Source organism: Symphodus melops (assembly GCF_947650265.1).
Source record: "Symphodus melops genome assembly, chromosome: 17".
NCBI classification, from domain to species: domain Eukaryota; kingdom Metazoa; phylum Chordata; class Actinopteri; order Labriformes; family Labridae; genus Symphodus; species Symphodus melops.
In genome coordinates, this window is record NC_136707.1 from 11,523,389 (window position 1) to 11,548,472 (window position 25,084).

The 25,084-nt window shown below is 39.3% G+C and overlaps 1 protein-coding gene across 4 annotated transcripts in view; it reads left to right on the top strand.

Annotated features, from left to right (window-relative positions):
- plppr2a (phospholipid phosphatase related 2a) overlaps nucleotides 1-25,084 on the top strand; it is a 42,259-nt gene that overhangs the window by 11,552 nt on the left and 5,623 nt on the right. For all 4 annotated transcript variants that reach the window (XM_079366882.1, XM_079366879.1, XM_079366880.1 and 1 more), the window contains exons 3-4: nucleotides 13,568-13,756; nucleotides 24,807-24,927. In XM_079366882.1, the coding sequence (XP_079223008.1) occupies nucleotides 13,568-13,756; nucleotides 24,807-24,927 (310 nt within the window). The remainder of the gene's footprint in view (nucleotides 1-13,567; nucleotides 13,757-24,806; nucleotides 24,928-25,084) is intronic.

Consider the following 25,084-nt stretch of genomic DNA (forward strand, 5'->3'; position numbering starts at 1 on the left):
TCTGAATTACACAGAGCAATGTCAGTAAACTATTAATAATATTGTTACATGAGAAATGGGTTTTGGGCCGGAAGGTACTCTGAAGTGGAATACAAATCTGTGTTGATTAATAGCTGTTCAGATGGAGAAAAGTGATGTAAATGAAAGTATATGAAAACCAACAGGATGTACATGCGATAAAATCAAAGCAAAAAGTCTCCTTTTCTTTTTTTTTTGTTTACTATTTTGCTGATAGTTTTATGAGAAAGTCAGCAGCTGGTAAGTTGAGCTTTCCAAGACTGGAAACAAAGGAAATCGCGGGCTTGGATAATTTTATTACAGTAAGTTTAACAGACATTTAAATCAATATATTACTCAAATATTTGTACGATATTGTGAATAAACATCAAATATAATCAATGTAAATATAATCAATAAGCATTGCTATGTTGGCTACCATAACTAAAATCATTGATTTGGTGATATTTTGCTCCTCTCATTGAGTTTGGACACAAATGGTGACATTTTTTCTTCCAGAATTCTTGTACAGTTTTCTTCAGTAAGTCAGGATATGATTACAATTATGTCATAGGACCCTTAAGAAACTGGTATCTTTGTGCAGGTAACGACGTGTGTGTGTGTGTGTGTGTGTGTGTGTGTGTGTGTGTGTGTGTGTGTGTGTGTGTGTGTGTGTGTGTGTGTGTGTGTGTGTGTGTTGGGGCAAAATGTGACAGTCATCCACACCAAGCCAGAAGGACCTGCTCTTTTATTTAGCCCTGCGCCTCATCAGCAGTTACCATGGAAACCAATCAGCCAGTCTGATTCTCATCTCTGCTCTCTTTCTTGTGATTCCTTTCATCCTCTGTGCCCTAATGACAAGTCACAACCTTTTCTATCACTGCTATACCCACTCTGCCATCTTGTTCTGCATGTCTCATCTATTTGCTCCATTTCGCTTCATCATTTCCCATTTTTTTCCCCCCCTGTTTTCTGTCTCTGACGTAATTTTGGCGAAAATTAAATCAGACTATTTATAACAGCAAAGAGAGTCAAATGTCTTTAACCATGTTTAATATCTGCTATTTGTGTTTTATTGTCTGGTCAGTATTCAAATCTGAAAAACAAAAAAAAAGTCTTATATACAATAAATTCTTTGACCTAAACGAGCAAAAGCAAATTCGTATTGCGCATCATACATCTACAATATATAGAAATTAAGACATTTTTCTGTTTGTTCTCTGGAGAGACGCATTCTAAATTTTTACCCTGAAAAAATAAACACTGCCATCTGGGGACATGCAAGCAAATTTGCAGTTAAAAAGTCATTTCTGCTTAAAGGTCGTTCACTGCTTCAGTGAAGAGGTGTGATGGAGAAAGCAGCTTTTTATTGTGAAGAGCTTCTGATTAGTCTCTTATTCAAAACCAGTAGAGGGGAGGACATAATGCCCCATTCCATGGCTGTAAATACTTTTAAAAGGCCCTTTGCCAGCTGTATGCAGACTGCTTCCTCTGTAATATGGCACTCGGCTGATAGCTGTCAGCTTTTGACCTGTGTTCAAATTTAGTCGCACATTTCAAGTTACAGCTGTAGTTTAGGACTTTACATCAATTTAGTTGATCATTTTATTTGGTAGTACAACAGTAAGAGGCAGAAGATGGTATTGTTTCCTATAGTAAAAAAGAAAGGTATGATTTTTTTCAAATTGAAGGTGAGTATACAAGTAAAAGCACACCTTATTTTGTTTTACTAAAATATGTCCTATAGTTGTTTTAATACTAAAATGAGATACTAATGTCAACCTCTCATAACACTAACTTTAACAGGATTGTGAATATGCCGTGGTACGGATCCAATATCCGATATTCTCAATGGGGTTTATGTAGGTGTGATAAAATTTTAAATTAAACCAAACTGAAGCTGCTAATGTCTTACATGGCCCCCACTGTGGAAACATAAAAATGGATGGATGCCTTACATAAACCCCATAGAAGGGGATTGTACACATAAAATGTTTGTCTTCGTCGCTCTTTAGCAGAGCACTGGTGACCTTCGTTTATTCTTTTCTATCAAATGTTCCAGCAGTATTCTGTGTATCAACTAATTAATTAGTGTTCCTGCTACTCTGAATAAGAGGCTAATAATAGAGAACAATTTATTCCACCAGAGGGCACTGCTGTAACATAACACTGCTGATTCGCCATCACAAGCCTCCCCCCAACACACACACAAGCACACACGAATACATGCACGCACACGTAATTCGAATGTGAAACTTGATGGGTGAAAAGTTTAATTTTCTGTCAAGGATGTGTCATGCATGTACAAACACATGCACACATACTGCAGTCTCTTGAGCTTAATTAACACCAGAGAAACATGCAGAGCCTCCTCCTCCATCTTTATAAATAGGCCGGTGTGTTAAGTTGTGGGTGACAGATTAGTTTCACACCTGTCATGGATGTCTAGCCAACATGGATCCCCTCCCCATGCTAACACTTACACATCAGTGTAGAACTAACATTCTCAAACAAATTGGCCTAACACACACCTGCTGAAAGACATGCAGCCTGGCACTTATGCCTCAGTATTTCTGAGTTCATTCAAACTAATAAAATCAGATGGAACAAGAGCAGATTTTTCCTTGGTTTCCAGTTGGTGAACTTCATGAGCAGCACTACTTCTAATGGTTTGAATTAATGCAATGAGGCATAGCAAGCCTCAAACACAATGAAGCAGGTATACTGACTAATAGGCAGTGGAGGGTCCTTGTCTTTTCCAATCTCCTGTGTCCCTCAATTTTAATTTTTTTTCCACCATCTTGCAAGTATTTTGTCTTGTTTGAACACCACTTGTAAATGTAAAATGTCTGATAACCATTTGAAGAGAATTTTTGAGAATTTTTTCCAAAAAGACAGCAAAGGACAAGTGGCGATGCAGGCCTCACATTGGCTAATGTCTCAGCCAACTAATTTTCCATGCCAGCAGGCAGTGGTATAGTCCATTGTTATGATACGAGATGACCATTTTCACATCACTGTAAATAAAAAAAAGTTGAAAATGGCACTTAAGTTGATGGTCCTTGGTGTAAAAAGAAAAGATTAGATATAGTCTACAAATAAGAAGAAACTGCATTAACGGGTGAAAGTATGGATACTGCAGTCGCATGCTCAAGGGCCTTTCCTGAACATGTGTTTGGAGCTAGAGATAAATGAAACCCCCGAACAACCAATCAGAGATTCCTCTCACCGACTACAGAAAGACGATTAAACATGTTCAACATGTTAAATGTGCCAAAAAAAGCAGACTGGGGCCGATGGGTAGCAGGCAGAGCCAGACACACAAAAACAAAGGCGTCTACCGCTCACCAACGATCCAGCTACAGGTGGTCACGGATCTCCTCGGTGTGTCGGGGGATTTAGAAGGCAGCTCAAATTCTCATTTTCTATTATCTTTTTCAAAACCTTTTTTCAACGCACTATGGACGGCAGAATATTACAAGAAAGCAACACAAGAGTCCCTTTGAGAACTTGGAAAAAGAATTTGACTGAGGGGCGATTAAAGCAGCTATGTCCTTCCTATTCCCCATTGGACTCTCTTTTTCCCCTCAGTCCTTTTTTCATACAAATACAGTATCAAAGCTCCTACTCTCTCTTGTAAACCTTTTGCTCTCTTGTGTCTTTTTTCATTTAACCTGACCAAACCTTACCATATTCATTCTGAGAATCAGAGCTAAAGCATTAAGCAACCACTGGCCTTTTATTTATCTCATCAGATGATTAGATAAGATAACACATTGTGGTCTGTGTGCAAGGACATTTGTCTTGCATTACATGCTTAGAAATCCACACATTACAATCAAAACACTGAACACGTAAAAGACAGATTCTAAAAACAACAGAAGTCATATTAATTAAATCATAGTGTATAGGTGGGTCAATAAATAATGGAAGGAGATTGTGTATGAAAATGTGAAAGTGCTCACAGTTCATGTGAAGCCCAGGTCATAGAATGAGGAAGTTGAGGAATGGGGGAAGATTAAGTCAAGATCCATAAGTTTAAAAAATGCTATCAATCAACCAGTTATATTTTGTAACAGGTTGACCCAGAGATGATAAGTTAAAAATAACATGTTTGTTATTTAGTTTGAATATCTTTTAGTTTTCCCAAACAACATTGTGAAATGTATAAAAAGGGTGATTCCACCAAAACTAGAAGGTTTTAAAACAATACTTACAAATAAAGAGTTAAAGAAGAAGTCTGCTGTTTTATCTGCAGCTGTGTTTCCCAGCCTTTTTTCCCTGGAGCCTCCCTAACTAGTATCTCAGAAAAGCTGATTCCCCAGAGATCCTTCATTGATAAAATCTCAAAAGAAGAGGCCTATGCAAAAAAAAAAAAATCTTGCCAACATTTGTACAATATAAACTATGGTTCACTTATAGTGTGTTGTACATGGTTTAAGGTAATATGTGAAAATCTAATTCTGACAACTTTAGAGCAGATTAAGCCTTGTGGTGCATTTCTGTGCAATGCCTTTAAAATGTCAATCTGTTTTACTCAACAACAGTGGTAGTAGTGCTAACTTGTTGCTGACTATAGAAGATTATTCAAAGCTTGCTCTGATGTTGACCCAGTAATGCACACTGTTTTTTAGAGCCACAGTCTTAAAAAACATTATGATAACAGGGAGCGTGAACTAAAACTTCAATACTTGTGGGTCATTAAATATTGGGAATTCTCATACTAAATGTAGCTATTTTGTTCAGTGATAGAACATATTGGTAGAGAAGCCCAAACTAGTTTTTTAATTCTTTGGCTGCTAATTTTAAAGTAAAACAAAACAGGCCAGCATGCTGTGATCACACTTCTAAGAAAAGGGCCCAAGCTGATGGTACACAATTTGATTGTCTGAACGGAAACATTTATTGTTTCAATCTTCTGTGTTCTTGTATATTTTGTAATACCTTTTGGTGGTGATCCACCCAGAGGCAACAACAGTTGTGTATGTTCCATAATGTTTTAAAGTTTTTTTTTTTCTCTCCATTACCCTTTAGTCCCTATCTCAGCAGTGAGTCTTTTGTATCTAAAATGACTGATTAGAGGTCAAAACAGACCCCTGAGCAATTCGAACTGCTGCTGCGAAGCTGTAATTAGCACTGACCACTTGTCAGGTACCAGTTTACACAAAATAAACAACATTTGGAGGACAGTAGCTCTCCGTTTGTAACAGTGTGTCAGGGGATTTCTTTTGTGTAATAAAAGACAAGTAGGGCAATCTGTACTGTGTCGTGCTCAAGATTGGCATCCCTTTCCCCACTATCCTGCTGGCTGGCATGGCCTACGAATAAACTGCTCTAGTACTACCCGGACCTAAGCAACATTACCTCATCATTATATTGAATTGTGCTTGGTTTACAAACAGACGGACTCCGTACAACAAATGAAAAAAGGGACGTGCATGACAGCTACTTTAATGACTTTGCAACGTATTTTGAGTAATTTTAATCAAATTCAGACATGGGGTCGCCGGTGGCGCAGCGGCAGTGCGCGCGATCCCATGTATTGAGGCTCAGTCCTTGCGCGCGGGCGGCCCGGGTTCGCGTCCGGCCTGTGGCCCATTTCCCGCATGTCTCTCCCCCTTTCCGACTCTATCCACTTTCCTCCCTCTATAAAAACGCCAAAAATAAATCTTTAAAATTTAAAAAAAAACAAAAACAAATTCAGACATAAATAAAGATGACTGCTCTGTACTCCCTCAAAGACCGCACCCCTCACTCAAATGCACGAACGCCATTGGTTCAGAATTGGATTTCAGCAGGGAGACAGGGAGGCATGATTGGTTCATAAAACTTGTACCGAGTGCAGGCATTGGTTTTTACAGGTTTACAACTGCTATAGATGACAGTTTCTTTTTCAGACTATATGAGCTATTCATTTCTGTCAGGAACTAAAGACAATTTCGACAGAAATGTTAAAAAATTTATCTGGAGAAAATTTACTATACCCTACCTTTAAGGTGTTTATGTGTAGACCATAGATGTGGACCGTTTAAAATGGATTTTGTGACTTGTAATGTCACACTGTGCGCTGGTTTCTTCTCTATTTGGCGTCATTGTGCGATGCTCTCACTTTTGTCAACATGAGATTAGTGCTGGTCTTAACATGGCTAACTGGACTTCATACATGTTTACACACACAAGTCTCTCATTATGTTGACGAGCAGAGAAGAATGCCAGAATGGACAACTTAGTAAATAAAATGGTCATTTCAGAGGAGTGGCCAGAAAATGTAAAGAGCTTATAGGATAAAATGCAGTGGGACAACACAATCTGACGGTAGACATGTTGATGTGTTGATTGGGACCGCAACCAACATCCAACCGCTATTTTAAAAAAATATCTGTGGACAAGGCCTATAAGAGAAACACAGGACTGGAATGTGGGTGTGTGCGTGGGAGGAGAATGTAGGAGGGGTTGGGGATTGTTTTGGCAAAGAGTTAGAAGGTAGGAATTTTTTGGCGTAAATTGACGAAACACAATCCAACTCACGCTAAAACAATACAAGGTCACATCCTGACACTATCAAACATGTTCTTTTAATCTGAAGTCGAGAAACCTGAATCATCAGTGCAAACTGTGAAGTTTGTTAGTGTGATGTTTGTCGGCTCAAACACAGAAAAACTTTAATGTTAGATGTTCTTCTCATAGTTAGTGTCAACATAAACAAGCACATTTACCAATAAGTCTTCCACATTGAAGATGGCTGTGTGTCATAGGCAATTATGAAAACTAATATGTGGATTTATTTCATTTTTGTTCAACAACAGTTTTTATGGCTTCTACAATCTGGGTTTTTGGCTTTTTTGTTTTTGTATGTCACCACATATCTCTCAAAAACTTGATAAACATTATGGGAAATTACTTTATTTATTCAGATTTAATATTTTCCAAAAGAAAATCACAGTTTATGCCTGTGATGCTACCAGCGCTTTGCTTAAGGGGCAGTGAGGTGGAGAGTCACTGATGTCTCAGTTAAAAAATGGCCAACACCCTTAACTTTGCACCTGTTTCTACAAGAGCACCTATATGTAGCTATTAAACTACATTCTTATTTATGAGCTCTATAACCTCCTTTTTTGTACAGCATCTGTAGTCTCCCTTCATGCCTTCTTCATTCTTTGATTTAATCTTAATGTTTCTCATCTTTCCTTTCTTTATTATACATTATTCTCTTCTTCTATTGATTCCCAATCTCCTCCCTCCTTCCTGCTCCTCCACGTTCCTTCTCCTCCCTCAGGACTCCTGTCATGCTTGCCATGTGCAGTGAAGTGTATGTTGATGGAGGGCTTCTTAATGGACAACATGTATCTAACGGTAGACCCCTGTGTCTCACCATACTTCTGCTCTAAATCCTCCGTCCGTAAAACACAAAACTGCTCTTTCAGGCAACAAGGCTTTTTCAGCATCCAGGGACAGGCCAGTTTCTCTAGAGAAAGCGAGACAGAGAAGGAGAGACTGAGCATTGCCTGTTGTAGCTTTGTTGTTGTAAAGTATCCTCTGGAGAACTAGCATGCAAACTATAACATATGAATGGGAACTGTTTCTTATAAAACTATTTATTATTCTAACATTGTGTCACTTGGAAGTGGCATTTGCAAATTTTGCATTTTCATTATTGGAGCGTTGAGACCAAGCAGCAACCTCTGGTGGCTTCAGCCAATGGGGAAGTGTAGTTTGTCATGGGTCCTCTTCATACTGACTTCAAGAGCCCTGGAATTCCAATACACATCCCATTCAAAATTGTGCGTTTTCACTGTAAAAATGAACAGTTTACAGCCTGGATGAAAATTTATATTAGTCTGATTAGTTCTTGTCCTCATGGGCACACTGTGTATGGGGTGAATAATCCGTTTTGATTTAAATTTAGGGTAGGTAATTTCCTCCAGATTTTGGTTAAAATTGTCTCTCGGTCCTAACAGAAATGAATAATTCATCAATCAATTAATCAATCTTTGTTTGTATAGAGCCAATTCATAAGCAGTGTTATCTCAAGATCTTACTCTTTGTCTGTTAACTTTTCAAAAGAGCAGGTAAAAAAACAGAGCTCATTGTTATGTTACAAAAAGCAGGCAAAAGACCTTACTTATTGTTTAATTATAAGGAGGACCCAACTTAATCCGTCATAGTGTGGCAAGAAGAAACTTCTCTTTATCAGACAGAAAGAATAGCCGTCTGCTAAACTGTGCTGGGCTTGGAAATGGGATAGGGGAGATGGGATAAGATGCAGAAAGAAGGATAGGATAGGGGGGGTGGAATTGGTTGTTTAGGAAAGCCATCCTCACCAACAGTCCTGCAGAACCAAGGAGAGCTCTGGATCTCCCAGAAAAAAGGATCGGCCCACAGTGTGACGTTACAAGCCACAAAATCTGCATTAACCTGTCTACACATAAGCACCTTAAAGGCAGGTATAGGTAACTTTCTCCAGATACAGTTTTTAAGATTTTTGTTGAAATTGTCTTTTGTTCCTGACAGTAAATATTAATTCATGAGCTCTGAAAAAGAAACGAAGAAATTTCGTCATCTGTAGCATTTGTAAATACCAAACCAATGTCTGCACTTGGTTTTATGAACCAGTAATGCCTTCCTGTCTCCCTCATTCTTTACCGCATGCATGCACAAGCCCACACTCAAAGCATGAGCTGAGAACCGCTTCTGGACCAATGGCGCTAGTGCATGTACGTACGTGAGGGACATGGCTTTTGAAGGAACACAGAAAGGAGGGGGTTGTTGAAGACAGAGCATGGAGAGAATGTTACGTTCAAGATCATTCTTTTCAAAAATTGCCAGCCATGCCTTTGATGAATGATAAGGGTTATGCATAGTTCTCCATGTGTCTGACTTGATTGATGAGCGGTTTGTCAGTAGGCTAAAGCTCATTATGTCCTTAGGTTGGCTGAAAGTTAGGCTGACTAAAAGTTAGGCTGAGACAGGATTTCCAATGTGGCGACTGCAGCCAATGAGCCCTGGAACCCCCTGCAGAAACATAATGGGTGACATAATTAAGGCTTTGTACATTAAATCTGTTTATGATAAGTGTGAATACAAAATGTATGAGTATGAACAAACTGCTTTCGTGCTATGTCTGCAGAGGGAGGCACAGATTGGATGCAGGGAAAAAATACCCATGAGCTAGACAGAGGAAATAATAACTCAGTTTAAGAAGCACACATAAAAAATGGTTGCTAATCAAAAGGAAACTGTTAGTTGTACAGCTAATGGGATGTCCTCAGGAAATGATAAAAGTTGTAATTATGAGTAAAACAAAAGTGGGCATCATCAGTTATTGTATTTTACCTTGTGGTCTCACAACTTTCTATTTTCTGTAAAAGTTATTATAACGTAATATAAGTGAATAGAGTTTAAAGGATCTAAGAGTGCACTAACATCTTAAGCTCTCTGCAGTGTAAGTTCATTCCTAGGTAAAACAGACTGCACTATATTTAGATACGTGTTCTCAGCACAAAAACTCCCTTCATATTAATAAAGAATTAATACTGTTCATCAAATATGGCTAACCTTGTAAAGCTGTTCATCCGTGTTTGTGAGGAAAAAGATTCCGATTTATGCAAGGATGGCTTGTTTTCTATCCAGGTTAAGAGAAGGAGGGAGGGAGATTATATTTTAAGAGCCGCAGTGGCAGGTCCTTCACATGCCGCCGGCTGTTGCTGTTCCCTGAACTCGTTCCCACAGTGTTCTCAAAATGGCCCAATCCCACTGCGCAGTGTTTTCAGTAGTCTTGATGTCACTGCTGTTGTAAAGCCTTGCTGCCTCTTGGCGTCATCGAAGTGAAGGAACTGTTAGAGTGTTGAGTGTGACAAGAAGAATGACAGAAACAGCTGAGACACAAGGGGGGCATTTTGATGGTGAAATGTGTTATGGGTGGGTGCACAGTTGGAGACGTGGCTGGAACTTTGAGCACATTTTTAAAGCCAAGAAAGAACCTGGAGCAGCTTAAAGAGAAATATAAAGTGACAATTGTCTTCTGGTACACTGAGGTCTCAGGTTAAACAGGAAAAGCTTTAAAAAATGTAGCATGTAGTCTGCAAGGGCTTTTGGTTGTCCTTGTGTTTTATTGCATTTATTGATTGATCAATCTTACAGTAGATCTTACAATTGGCCAAATTTCAGTTGTAATTTTTCATACAAATCCACCAGTTTTCTTTTCAGTGTTGCATTTTGCTCTTCCAGTGATGTGTAGACCTGTGTTTTTAATCTATTTCATCTGTTACACCTGTTAAACATACAGTATCATACAATTCAAGGATGACTTCATCTTAGATAAAGATAAAAATAAACAAAACACAATTTAAACGATTGAATTTTTCCAGTACTTCTTATCTTGTTACATTTTCTCTTGCTTATTTGTCTTGTCAGATGGCAGCATTATGGCATCTGCACATTTGAATACTTGTCAAGAATGACTCTGATACAGTACACTAAAAGGTGTGGTGTTTCTGTCACTTCAGTGGGCTAAAATAAATGTTTCTTTATTTCCTTCCTCTGTAGAAACAGCTCAATCCTGACTTTTAATGGACTTCATGACTCACTTTTGTCTTCTGTTCATCAAAGATCAGTCATGAGGACCAGATAAGCCCTCTTTACTTATCCCTGATGAGCTCTCTTAAACTGCCTCTCAGAGATCAATGAAACACTCCTTTCTTGTCATACTTGTTGCATGTGTTAAGAGGAAGGGAAGATTTTCAAAATGTCATGAAAGCTGAAATAATTTAGCGGATTTGATGTCAGTAAGTCATGAAATATAAGTGTGTAATGCATGATAATCTGACAGGTATTAGAACATTTTATTTGTGGTGATGATATGATGGCAGGCTTGGTGATGATGACATCTTAGGAAAGCTGGATGACACACTTCAGTCTTTACACACTTTAAGACGCAGCATCAGGTCCGTCTGTGACAGCTCCTGAATCAGAACTTTCCCGATTGCCTGGCTTTTTTTTAACTTCTTTAATTTCTTTTTTCATATCCCAATATGTTGAGTATGTTCGGCTCTGTTCTGATGAGAAGTCAAGGCAGAAAGAAGGGAAGGGAGCAATATAGGCGTCATAACGCGATGGCAAGCAAGAGAGTGTGAGTCCAGTGAGTGCTTAAATGTGAGCAGGGGAAAGTGAGAGCATTGTCAGTTTTAAAAAACTGACACAAAACTAAATTCATAAACAGCTGGCAAATCCATAAAATAAGCAGTGATGAATTTTGATGAATTTTGAGAAAAAGGTTTTGCATATAAAGATTTTTATTTTTCTAAAACTCACAAACAATACAATTATTTACAGCATAGCTCGTGAGTCAGATCCATTAATATATGCTGGGTACATGTCGGGGAGGAGCCCCTGACAAACAGGAAAACAAAGGTAGCCTGCATGAGTCACTCAAAATCAATTCAGCCATCTTACTCAAAGCAACCTCTCAAAGAGCTACCATCAGGGGAGTGAACAGCATCTTACCTCAAATGTACAGGCACAAATAAAAAGCATACAGAGTTGCTGCTGCTTATATTTCAATCCAACTTTAGGAAAGAAATTGTAATAAAAAGAGCGATGTGCTCTACACAGACTGGTCTTTACGAATACCTTTTTAAATGCACAGAACAATAGGGAAGGTTATCTTTTACTTTGCCATATAAACTAATTATAGACAAAAATATTTCTTTAATGAGTCAAAAATGAAGGATAATTTTAAACAATGAAATATTAAACTATTAAAAGGTATTGTTTATAAAAAACACCTATCCTCCTGTTTGGGTTCATATGAGTCTGTGGTTTTGTACATAAAATGTAAGTCTGCATGTTTTTTGGGGGGGGGGTTTATAGTTTGTGTTGCATCTTGAATTTTAAGATATTTACACTGTTCTTGTTCTATGCCGTGTACTAAAAGCAGCTGTGTTTGTGTAGCCTGCCAGAGGTTGGCAACTCCACATCCTAGAGAACTTCCAACTGTCACCCCTACTCCTTAATGAAAAAATATGTAATTCTGTCCAATTTTTAAAAAACATTTAATGAAATCAAAAATGTGTTGCTTCAAATGTTGTATAAGAGAGAACTTTGAGGAGAAACTTTGACAACTTTTTATATGGCAAACACTTTGGTACTGGATAGGTAGTGCACAGAGAATTGTTCTAGTTTTTTAGCATTAACTTTCCTGTTTCCTGTTGCAGAAACCATACAGTCTGTGCATGTGAAACAAGACAGTAGCACAGACAATGGGCATTCACTAATGTATGCCTAGAAATAGTCTTACTCTGTGCATAAATAAGTGCATATGTACAATAACCATCGGGTTCACGCGTACCAGACAATTTTCTTCTCACCACGAGATGCAACTTATTATCACACCCCTATCTCTCAATATAAGGACACCCAATTGGTGTATCAGAGAGGTTAGGTGAAGACACGCAGAAGAGATAGACTCAAAAGGTAAAAAAGAGCAGTGTGTCTTTTATCCCAACATATGTGCTTTTACATAAGCTGTTTGTGTAGAAACTATTGCATCCACAATATTTTACATTATGTTCCAAGACTAAAAATGATTTGTACCATTTTGATGAGATAAGGTTAAATTTATGGATGGCCCTGGTGAAGTTTTAGCTACTCACTTGATGATACAAATTCAGATGTGTACTGGAGAAGATTTTTTTTGTCTTCTAAATGATTTTACCTTATCAAAAACATCTTTGAAAATTATCTATTGAAATGGTAAATACAAAGCCGGGAAGTTTATTTTGTCTCATCCTGGAAAATATAATTACAGAACATCCACAATGATCCCTCTGACATGTGAAGTTTGTATGTGGTTTGTTGACATACTAGTTGCATATTTTTGAAAATGTGCAGATGTGAGCAGCTGGTGAAAAACCACGTTAAAGACAAAAACACACTCCATCCTCCTATTCACATGGCCTTACACCACACACACACGCACACACACACACACACACACACACACACGCACACGCACACGCACACACACACACACATTATCTATAAATACACCCACAGCTCAACTGTAGTAGATTTCATTGCTGGCAGCAGAAAAGCTGCTCCCCCTTTCTCTCTCAACTTCCCACCTCCCTCCCTATCTCCATCTCTCTGTCTTTATCTCTCACTCACAGTCCCTCTCTCTCTTTCTCTCTCTGCTCTCTCAGTCTTGCTCCCTGAGCAGTTCTCTGCTATTGGGTCCTGCGGAGCACTCTTTTATTCCTTGTTTTGTACTCATTTTCATCTCGAAGAGCGAGCCTCCTCCTGCAGATTTCCTTTTCTCTTTCTTGTCTCCTTTTCCCCTCCTTCACTCAGATCCAAACACTGAACATCTCACTCTGAGCCCCTCTTGCTCCATATTTCCTATGCATGTACCCGTGGCTGAGGGGGACAGGGACTTGACTCTCTCCCCCTCCTCTCTTCTTCTTTTTCTTCATCTTCTTCTTCCTTCTCCTCTTCCACCTCCTCCGCCTCTCCATCCTCCGCGTCACCTTTCGTCCTCTCACTTCCTAACGGAGGGATCATGTTCTATTTCCAGCTGGTGATCATGGCTGGGACTGTGCTGCTGGCTTACTACTTCGAGTACACAGACACGTTTCCTGTGCACATCCAGGGCTTCTTCTGCTACGACAAGACATTCTCCAAGCCCTACCCGGGTCCGGACGACTCCAGCAAGATCCCCCCTGTAATCATCTATTCACTCGTCACAGCCGTACCTACCCTCACGGTAAGTGACGGTTGAATATTTAAGTGTTAAAGTAAAAATTGAGTAGGTTAGTCGATGTATGCACACTGGATGCTGAAAAGCGAGAGTGCAGATCAAAGAAGAGTAAAAGCTGTCAAAGTTGAGGTCATCACATAGAGTGCATATAAGAGAGCTTTCCCTTTCTATTTGAAATGATTTGTGAGTTTTCTTGTGATGAATCACCTCTGGTGAGTCTGCGCTGCACCACTGACAAAGTAAGCAGATTGGGAGGCTTCATGGACGTGACCCCCTCCATCCTTTGTGTGACAGGTGTGTGTCCGTGTTTGTGTGTGTATGTAGCTGCGTATGCAGCAAGAAAAAAAAAACAGACAAAATTCAACCTAGGCAACACAGAAATATGATTTTGAATGGGTAGACAGGTCATCAGGGGGCAGAAAGAGGCTACTTGTGGATAAAATGGCAGAAAGAAGCACAACATCACACAAAATACATAGAGTGATGATTGCACAAATATTCTGTTTGAAAGGAAAATTAAGTGATGAAAAACTGGAACAGGAAAGGTAAGGGGGGCAGGTTCTGTGTGTGAGTGTGTGTGTGTGTGTGTGTGTGTGTGTGTGTGTGTGTGTGTGTGTGTGTGTGTGTGTGTGTGTGTGTGTGTGTGTGTGTGTGTGTGTGTGTGTGTGTGTGTGTGTGTGTGTGTGTGTGAGGGTAGCTGTTGATCCCCAAGTGGGCCAAAAGGCAAGGAGCATGAACAGTAAAAACACCTGGCTCTGAATTCGGGCTCATACACAATCCTCAGCAGCTCAAATGCCCAAAAGATTAACAAAAAATGGCAGGGAAAACACAACAGAGACTACAGCCACAATACACATTAAAGCCAGACAAGTAAAAGGGAATAAATATTTACCTGTTACCTGTTTATATTAAATAAATTAAATAACATGGGCTGACCAAAAATATGTTTGTGTAGGCAAATATAGCTAGACACTGCTTTTGTAGGGCTATGCACAATTATAAAAGGTGTGGTAGCTAGGGAGGTGCCAGTTCACTTCCTTAGCATTGCAGAGGTGCCCTTGAGCAAGGCCCCAAACCCCCTCCACCAGGTCAGGTGAGTTCACTGAGGGAAGCCGCCTCACTCTGTCATCTCTTCATCAGTGCATGTCCATAGGATCCTGCTTGTGCATGTTTGTGTTTCAGCCAATGTTTAATAACTGACAGAAATCCCCCCCCCCCCCCAATCTCTGATAACTTGCCTCTGATGTTTGCCATAGTGTTTAGACATATTGGAGAATGGGTATGATTATGCATGTAAGAGCTTAACTTCTCATTACTGTATCGTATGATAAAAAAATATGAAATATTACCAATCATGCCCCAATAATTTTAGTACAGTTTTAATTTAATCCAATTTAATCCAAATCCTGCACCTGCCCTATGATTATGATATTAGTGGTCTTTAAAGAACAGAGCTTTTCACTTCTAATCCAGGGCCAGCAGACCTTAAAAGCTGCTCCAGCTGAGAATAAATCACTTCAGACGTTGATCTGGGTCAGAGCACAATACTTATACCAGCAAGGCTGTCTTAACCTGTGCTGACAGAGGCTTTGGTGTGTGTAACAAGCAGCAAGGAAGATCCCAGCAGTAACTGCTTGTGATAGCTACAGTCTGGAGAAAATGGGCTTTGCCTCTTTCTTCTTTTTTCCAGAGGATTTCAACCCTGTCTTTATAGAACTGAAGAAATCAGGTGTGTAAAATACTCTGATACTGCTGATTGGAGTTTGCTATTCTACCCTGCGGCTGGAGCATTGAAGGTAACCACAGCAGTGCACACTCCAAGCCCTTTAAGAGGTGCTCCATCTCTCTGTCAGCTCCCAAAAGTGTCCGAACATTTAATTAAAATCATTAATCACCCATATGAATTTTCTGTACAAGGTGATAATTGATGCTTGGAAGACCCAGCTCAGTGTGTTTGACACTGTACTGCGCTTATTCTACCCTGAGTGTTTAGATTTATTCAGATTAGTGTCGTTTTTGGCTATTTGTACTTATGACCCTTAATGTTTTGTTTGAATCAGTCACAGCAGTCCAAACAAAAGAACAAAATGCTCATATCTAATTTGAGTTTGAAAAGTTCCACACATAGAGTATAGTTTGCAGCTGTAATTGTGGTGCTGTTGAGTCAGATTTGGTCATATTGACAACAAGTACAGCCATCCAGCTGTTAAACTGTAAGGGTCTTTGATGTGTGTAGATTAGACTGCATTGTAAAAGCGACTTCTTTTGTGTTGCATTTTTCAATTGATTATAAAAACATCCTCTATTTACCTGTGCGTTGAGGCTGTCCCAACAAACGACGACATCACTGCTGAACAACATGACATCTGAAATAACTGAACAAACCTGATTAAAGTGCTGTTTGCGTTCAATTTCGAAAAGGCAGAGACTTCTTGCTTTGAATTTACTATGAAGACACTTTTTTAAATATATAGAAACAGTTTTTAACAATTGTGAGGTACTCACCATTTAAAGCATGTGTGTAAAGAACCAGAACATAGGATGTATTGCGCTACAAAATGTAAAAAAAAACAAAAAACTCTTTAAGCCAAAATAGTCACAGTCAGAGGCAGGGAAACCACTGGGCTTACTTGACGCTTAAAACCAGCAGTGAGAAGGGGTTGTAACTATATCCTTTATTGGTTTAAGGCCGGTCTTGTTATTCTATACTTATTTTATAACACTTAAAATTCCCCACACAGCTTCAGTTTGGTTCACTTCAAAGGCATCTTGAAAGTTTGCCTAATGGAGCTTGTAAACCAGTTAAATCTGGGATTAATTCATTTATCTTGCACAGATATAATCTGTCAGTACGTGTGGAAATCGTGTGTCCCTGCTCCTCTTAATCCTTCCTTTGATCAGTTTGGCTTTTTTCTCTTCACTTTTTTTCTTAACCTCTGTTTCATGTCTGTCTTCCACTATCGTCTCCATTTAGCTCTTGCCTTGTTTGACTTCTCCTCACACCTTTCTCACCTTCCAATTAACACATAATCTGATCTTTCTCCTCTTCACAGCTTGGACAAGCTACAATCTAGGCAACAGTCAGTGACTCAAAAAGACTCAATAGCATACCTACCTTTGTCCCACTTTCAGCTATTTTCCTATTACGAAGAGATGTCATACATATTGTTGAATTGATGCTAAATTATAAAGACGCAATTGTCAACATGTGAAAATCTTTAAATTGCAATTGAAACTTAACAGGTTAAGATATAGGCCACAAGTAAGTTCAAATAAAAAAAAATCTCTTTAGTTGATAAAGATTATTTGCTTATATTTTAAATAAATCAGCCAAATACATTTTTTTTTTACCTATTATCAAGGAAATTAGCAAGACTGAGTCACTGACACTGTTTTTTTTTGTACGTGTCCTTTCTTTGACCTCAGAGCAATTTTGGGACGTACGTTATACAACGTCACAGAGGTGTCCTGTCAGCATCTTCACACCCTGATTGCTCAATCATTGTGTCAGAGGACTGACATTAAACTTTGCCATGCCTCACCCTGAGGGGGAGCATGACCAAACACCCACCCCAAGAAGTACCTTTATGCATAATTGCACAGACATGGATCAGTGCGCTCTTCCCTGCCTCTCTCTCTCTCTCTCTCTCTCTCTCTCTCTCTCTCTCTCTCTCTCTCTCAAGTTGTTGTCTTGCAGCTGTCATCGCTCTCTATCTTATTGATTTACCGTATTGCTATTTTCAAACACAGGCCTACACACACATGTGCACAGTCTCGGTCAGAATGCCTTGAACCAGTTTAGGTGACAGATGGCAGGGTGGGCTCCATGGTGAGAGAGGGGGCATGTGTTGCTGTGGAACTGGTAGCATACGTGGCTTGGTGAAGGCCCCTTGACTTTTTCTACCTCATTCTGCAATGGCAAGGTAAAAGAGGAAAGCTATGATAGGGATGGGGTTCGTGCAGGTTCAAAGTTGCATCCTTGTATGAGAAATTGAGAACATCATGAAAAAGATAATCACTTCTGTGAAAAAAATACAAATAAATCTTCACTTAACATTAAAGTTTGTCTATCTGCTCTGACTATCTGTGCTTCTCTCCACTGTCTCTACACTGCCTCGAACCCAATCCTAGCTCTGATGTCGTAGTAATAATATCTCTATGTAAAGCAGAAGAGGGCAACAACTTTTTGTTTGTAATACCAAACAATCGTAATGTTTCATTGTTTATTTCCTGTCTCCTTCAACCCTTTCTTTTACCCTTTTTTTTTTTGCAGGTTCACAGCTCAAATGTTTTCTTATTTTTTCTGTTATAAGATTGTGTGTCCAAGCAAGGCAAATATTATGGGAATCAAACCTGTTATATGTTTTATTCTGTTGTGTTCAGCAGAGATCAGCAGAACATTTGTTGTGCAATGCCATGCTTTAGACACTACTTTTCCAGAGAAAAGTGTAGACATGAGGAAGAATTTCCAGAAAATTCCTTGTATCTCATCAGTCATTGAAGTTAGATTTAGGTACTGATTACCCAGCGATATAAAGCAAGGAATAGACAACTGATTGATGCACAGAACAAAATGACAGATTAGAAAAGAGAGTAGCAATCGAGATCAAAGTTGCATAAAAAATTAAATATGTACAACCTTCTCCTCTAACCGGTAGAAAACAGTCAAAAGATAATAGATAGAATAGTAAGATAAAAATAAGGGGATTAGATAGATAGATAGATAGATAGATGAAAGGAGAGACATCCCTGTGCACTAATGTGTTTTCGAGATCAGTGTGCATGAATTGTTTGCTTGCGCACATCTACAGTATGTGTTGTGTGAGCATTCATGCATGAATTGGATCATTCATGGTCTTCTCTCAGCAGTCATTCTTCATCATGTCTGTGCATTGAAATAAATGCTGGCTTCTTTATTCTGTCTTTGTTTTCAGTCAGTCTCCTATTAGCACTCATTGTCTGTGTGTGAGAACAGCATGCAAGTGAAGGAGACTGTGATCCTGATGTACTCAGACAGGTGCAGTATCTTTTGTATCACCCATTAACTCAAAAATCCTACATTGCGGAGATTGAGGATGGTGTAGATGATGTCCGGAAATGGGATGCAAGTGACAGGTCGGCATCTCTTTGTTCTTTGCACATGAGTAACCTTACTATTCTTGTCAGAAGCTTTAGGTGTTATGGCCGTAGAACTGCGCATCAGAGAAATGAGTGTGGAGTTCTGAGATAATGAAAGAGCGAGAGCCTGCTTTCTTTAAAAGAGATGTAAGAAAAACACTATATATAACACTGTAATATCTAATGACAAGAACATAATACTTGATATAGTGATCATCTATCATGCCTTTTGAAATGAGCATGTACTCCATTAGACTGTTGAGTGCAGAATTACTTTGTCACAGAGGTTCTCTTTAAATCTAAGATTTAGTTATCCATTTATTTTCGTTACCACTTTTCCCGTTTATGATCGCAGGAGGGTGGAGCCAATCTCAGCTGTTAATGAACAATAGGCGGAGTCACACACCATAAACTTTACGCCAGTCAGTGGCAGGGCCAACATACAGAGACAGGCAACCAGTTACTCACATTCACACCTACATGCAATTTAGAGTCAATTGACCTAGCCAGCATGTCTTGCAACTGTGGGAAGAAGCCAGAGTACCTGGAAAGAACCCCTGAATGCATTGTGGGAACATGCATACTCCACACAGACAGTTCATCAGTGTTCATTCCTGCCGTTAGCTCGAGGCAGAGGTCCTTCTGTTCCAGATAGGTCTGCTGCGCTTTCTCCCTGTAGCAACGGTAGTCTTCCATCGTGGACCTGCGCTTATCCAGCAGCTCCTTGGAAGCCTTGGACTGATCAAAGATCTTTGAGTGCATCTACAGATCCTTTTTGATCAGCTTGATTTTGGTCTTGGTGGAAGTTCTGGGTCTCTCGAGCTGACAGAATCGGTCCTTGTTTTTAGACCCGTAACAAACAAGAAAGCTAATAGGCACAAAAAAGGATTAAAAAGGATTTATAATGTTGTAAGCAGTTCTTTATATGGTTGATGAAAGAGTTTTGTTTACTGTCTTTACGACTCAAGTGAAGCAACCCCAACCTTTGTGAACATCAGAATTGGGAGATTGGATCAAACATTTACCAAACATGTTAAATATATTTGAAGATATGGAAAGATGTACAAACCCCAGCAGTAAAGTGTTAGACTTTAGGCTTTCAAAATGTCTATAATAATCTCGTCTCATTGCTCATACATGCTGGTCAGAGTCTGTTGTTGTTTACAAAAGTGAGTATTAATAAAAGCAATCTACATTTTACTGTTTAGCTGCTGTGATGCGTATCAGGTTTGGTATGAATACATGCATGACGAGAGGATCCAAGAACAGGCAAGCAGATGTTTTAAAGATAGAGTCAACAGCTTTTTCCGAATACAACAAGATATAGGCTAATAATACAATTGAAATGCTGCTCAACTATCACTTGTGTGGCTTCATACATGTGTGGTGCTGACTGTCTGCAGACAGACATGTATTATGATTCTCTGCCTGTATTATGATGTTTTGGGGGACTCAGAGTGGATACAATTCAGGGATTGGATTTGAACTAAACTGACGAATAAAGGAACACAGGTGAAGTGGCAAAGAAAGATAGACTAGTCATAGTGAGGTGAAAAACCACACAGGCTTAATGTTGGTGTTTACAAGCAATGACAAACATTTCCACTGACTCTTCAAAAGGCTGTCTGTTTCTGATAGAGTTCATGGGGAACAGGAAAAATCTAAAATACATTTTACATAAAATCATGCACAGGTACAACAGCTAAGTATATGAAAAATGATGAGAGGCAAAAAATGATGATAATATAAAACACAGTACCTTACCAACAGGGAGGATAAAAAATTGTAAAGAAAATGGTGAGGTTGAGGTCGGCGCATGAATGAGGTGGTGGTTGTGGGGACGACAAAGTGTGAAGCCTCGCATTAGTTCAGGCAGGCCATGAAGTCACACTCTTTTATTGTGTCAGAATTTGCGTCAGCTGATCTTATGCAAGCCTCATTAGCTGATGGCCAGCTGATCTGCTGAGAGCATCCTATAGGCCAAATAGTTCTTACGCCGCCTTATTTAACTGTTCTAGCCATCTCGGCTCCCTCTGCATGCATGCGCATCCATTTATGCTATTCTGACTGAATCAATTTCATGCTTGTCATTGATGATTTTTCTGGGGGGGGTCTGCTTGTCTCCCTGACTTATAGCTTTCCTTTTATGCACTGGAAGGGCAGGAATGTGTGCTGTTCCTGCCTAATGCTTTCCACATAAGCACGTTGATAAGCAGATAGATTCCTCACAGAGCCATAGGGCCAAATATAAATAATTGTGTCAAAATATCCATTTTGACAAAGTGGTCCTGACTGAACTGGCTGTTGTGGCTGGGAGTCAGGGAAATCGGTAATAGTAGTAGTGCCGGATCACCTTGCTGTCGGTTGGAGAGCTCAGGCTACTCTTCCGCTGCCGGGAAGAGTCCTCCATGGCTTTTAACATACTGACGCTGATGCTGACACTGATGGAAAATATGTTGCTTATATTGTAATATTTATGTAGAGAATCAGTCGTTATATCTTCTTTAAGGTTGAATTTTTGACTTTCACCTCCTCTTGCTTCTTCTCTGTCCTCTCCTCGATCTGCTTCATATTCATCTCAAAGCTGTGAGTGAAATATTCTTCGTAATTGTCTTTTAATAGCCACACACTCATAAAATGGGGCCGGTCTGAATGCTGAATGCATTCTAACATTCGACTAATGACCAGTGACACAAATCGAGATTTGATTACTCACACACACAGAGCATTATCCTCCAACTTACTTGGGCGGACAAAATTGGCTTCTGCAGTCTCACTGTTATTTTTACACACACATAACACACACGCAAACACACAACTTATCTTGTGCATGAATTAATGATTTATTCGTACACTTACTTGCCTTGTTTCACCTAAATCATTCATGTAGAACATGTCCGGGTTCACGCGCCGTTTATCCACAAATGTTGATGCTCATCGTGCTTCTTCTACTAATCATTATATGTCCTGAAACATGTCTGGTCAAATCGCAGCACTTTTGCATTGTCAGAGTTTTCGACTTGATGATTTAATTTCAAGAATTTATGACCTGCTTGTGAAGTAATTGCCTGTGTGAGTTTTTGGAGGAGAAGTTGGGGAGCGTTTTCCACTGCAGAGATCATTTTGAATTGTTGGTTGAAATAATGCGCTGCATTATTCGCATGGATGCTATCAATGCATGAATAATTCATTCTTGCTGTATTAGCTCTAACCTATTCGCAGTTTTCCTATACCACCACTCTATGCAGACTCTGCTACTTGCATCTTGAAGTGCATTGGTTTGGCTTAAAAGTACAGGGCAGCAGTCAAGCTGTTAGCCTTTGCAGAGTCCGCTTTAGACTAATTATAGGATGTGAACACGCCTCTTGATTTTCAAAGTTAAGTCAATATGTGCAATTTATCAATATATGCCCAAAATATTGTCTTTCCATGGAGCGACTGCACTGGTACAAAAAAAGGTCTCGAGATAAACAAAGAAAAGAGGAAAATAACCCTTCATCTCTTTTGTGGCTATGTCCATTAATAGCATTTTGGCTGTGTATGTTGATTTTCAAAGGTTTGGGGAAGTCAGTATCTTATAATCTAAAACATCCTACAATCAGGATAAATATTTACTTTCTTTATTACTTAATCTCTATTTAACCAGGAAGAGAAACTCACTGAGATTAAAAATCTCTTTTTCAAGAGTGTCCTGGACAAATTAAAGGCAGCATGGCGTCCGTTTTCATAGGGACTGCTGGACTGCAGAGTTTGAGTTTACCACATTTTTGAGAGATGATAGTATGTTGTCATTAATGACAGTGTTGGGACTAACGTGTTACTGTAACGCCACTAATAACTGTTACTTTTAAATACTACTATAAAAAGTAACAGACTTATGTGTTAAAAACAGAGTTACTGCTTCATGAAAGTAACTAGTTACTGCAAAAAGTAACTTGAACTTTACTTTTCTCTGAAGGTAACAGACTTAGTTGATGAATCTTGTAGCCGACAACATACCTATCTTAACTCCAGGTCACACATTGTGGAGCAGGTGGTGTTTTAAATCAAGCCGGCTGTTTCCAACTTTTGGCTCAACTGTGTCTGCAGCATGGGGCTCTGTGACATCTAGTTTAGTTGTTGTTGTTAAGCCCTGAGCTTCTTTCTCTGAGGATGTTGCTGTGCTGACATTAGCGTCATCTTGCCTGCCTTTTGTCGGCTGTTCCACATAATGTGACAAATAACGACACCTTTTTGACATCAGTAACCAGCATTATTAAAATAAACAAAATAACTATTTTTTACTATTTATCGCAAATATTAGTGGCGTTACGGTAACACGTTTGTCCCAACACTGTCTATGATGACAACAAGCTATTATCTCCCAAAAATGTAGCAAACATACTCAAGCTCTGTAGTCCAGCGGTCCCAATGAAAACAGCCCCCATGCTGCCTTTAATTTGTTCCATATGACTGTCCACTGTGTGAAATTGCCACTAACATCTCAGATTCAAGTGACTGATCAAACCACCTCAACCTTGATTTCAGAGTTTAGAGGGTTGCCATGGAGCCACACAGGGGGGCTGTGTTTCAGAAAGCAATCGGCTGGGCACGTACTTCACAGTACTGCTGCTCTGATGGGCCTCTGCATGCTATTACCTCATGGACCGGCTTGGAGCTGCCCAGAATCATGAGACGACCTGAAACATGATCAGTTTTTAATCTCTCTCTCTCTCTCTCTCTCTCTCTCTCTCTCTCTCTCTCTCTCACTGTCTTTCTCTTTCACTACCTAGTAATTTTCTTATCTCTATTTGCTTTTTCTTCTCAGACAGAAGTGCTCAAGACAGTTTTGGATAAATGACATAGTTAGCATTGAAGTGAGTCCTGGTACTGTCACAGCAGAGCATGGAAACTGTCAGGATGATTTGAGATAAAGCAAAACTGTCGTAGGCAGTTTTTCAGTAAAGGAGCTAGTTTTTTTTTGTCTGTGCCGTATCTTTGAGTGCTGTGGGCTCTCACTCTGATGAGTCTCAGTGCTGCAGTACATTAAGGGATCATCAGTGTGCTAAGGCACCACTGTTCGGTACCACAGGGAGTGCAGTGAGCTCAATCAGCTGAACAAAACCTCGCCACAAGCCTGACAAGCCTGAATGAACAGAACAATAACATCACACACACTTTACAACAAAAGCTGCTTCTTTTAATCACAGACATCGAGATTATAAAGAAAGTGTACCCTTCTGACTAACCCTATCCCCTCTGGCTCAAGAAACACATCTATTTTAAGCTTGAAACACAATAAATTATGGTAAGATTTCTGAGTAGGAGGGTCAGTCATGGATCCACTTTATCTTCAACAAGTGTTGCAGTGTCTTAGGGTCAGTTGTATCATCCTTGACAAGTGTTTTTCCAATGATGGTAAAAAAAAATTTCAGTAGTGCAATTGTCTTCATAGTATTATGTGCATTTGTTTGTTTGTTTTGCTGTTAGTATTAGCACAATGCTATTTCTTGCTATTTTCTGTGCTGTTTTTATCATCTTCATTTTGAAAACTTTAATGGATTTGTGATGTATCTTCAGTAAATGTAATGTTAATTATGAGAAAAACACCCAAAGTACTTATGTAGAAACAGCTTTTTTTTTAGATTGACTTTTCTTGCAAAAACAAATGTTTGATAGACAGCTGTTAGGAACAAGCTAATGAAACCTTTGCTATCCATAGCGACTCATTTTGCCTTTTGTGGCTGCAGTTACTTTTTACATGTGCAAATTGTTGTGATTTTCCAGGATTTATTTAGCATTTTGTGTCTGACTCTGTTCTTTTAACTTTACAAGTGATGCTTACAGGGAAATAAACTAAATACGAATGGTCGTTATATAGCGTAACAGATCTAACAAAATACATAAACTTAAACAAAGTTTTTAACTAAACATCATTCTGTGTTTTTCTGGGCAACAGATTCTTGTGGGAGAGCTGTGTGCGTTCTTCTTCAAGGCTGAGGGAACCCAGGAGAAGACCATCGTCACTGCAGACTGCTGCTATTTCAACCCCTTACTGAGACGCATAATTCGCTTCCTTGGTGACTATGCTGCTTTGTATTAAACAGCCACTCTTTTCAGGCCTGTGAAAAGGGATTTTTTTTGTCAGGGAGTGAGGGACACACAACAACAACCAGTAAAAAAAAAAAGAAAAGGTGGAAATGTATGAACTATTCTCACTTCACCTCAGAGGTTTGT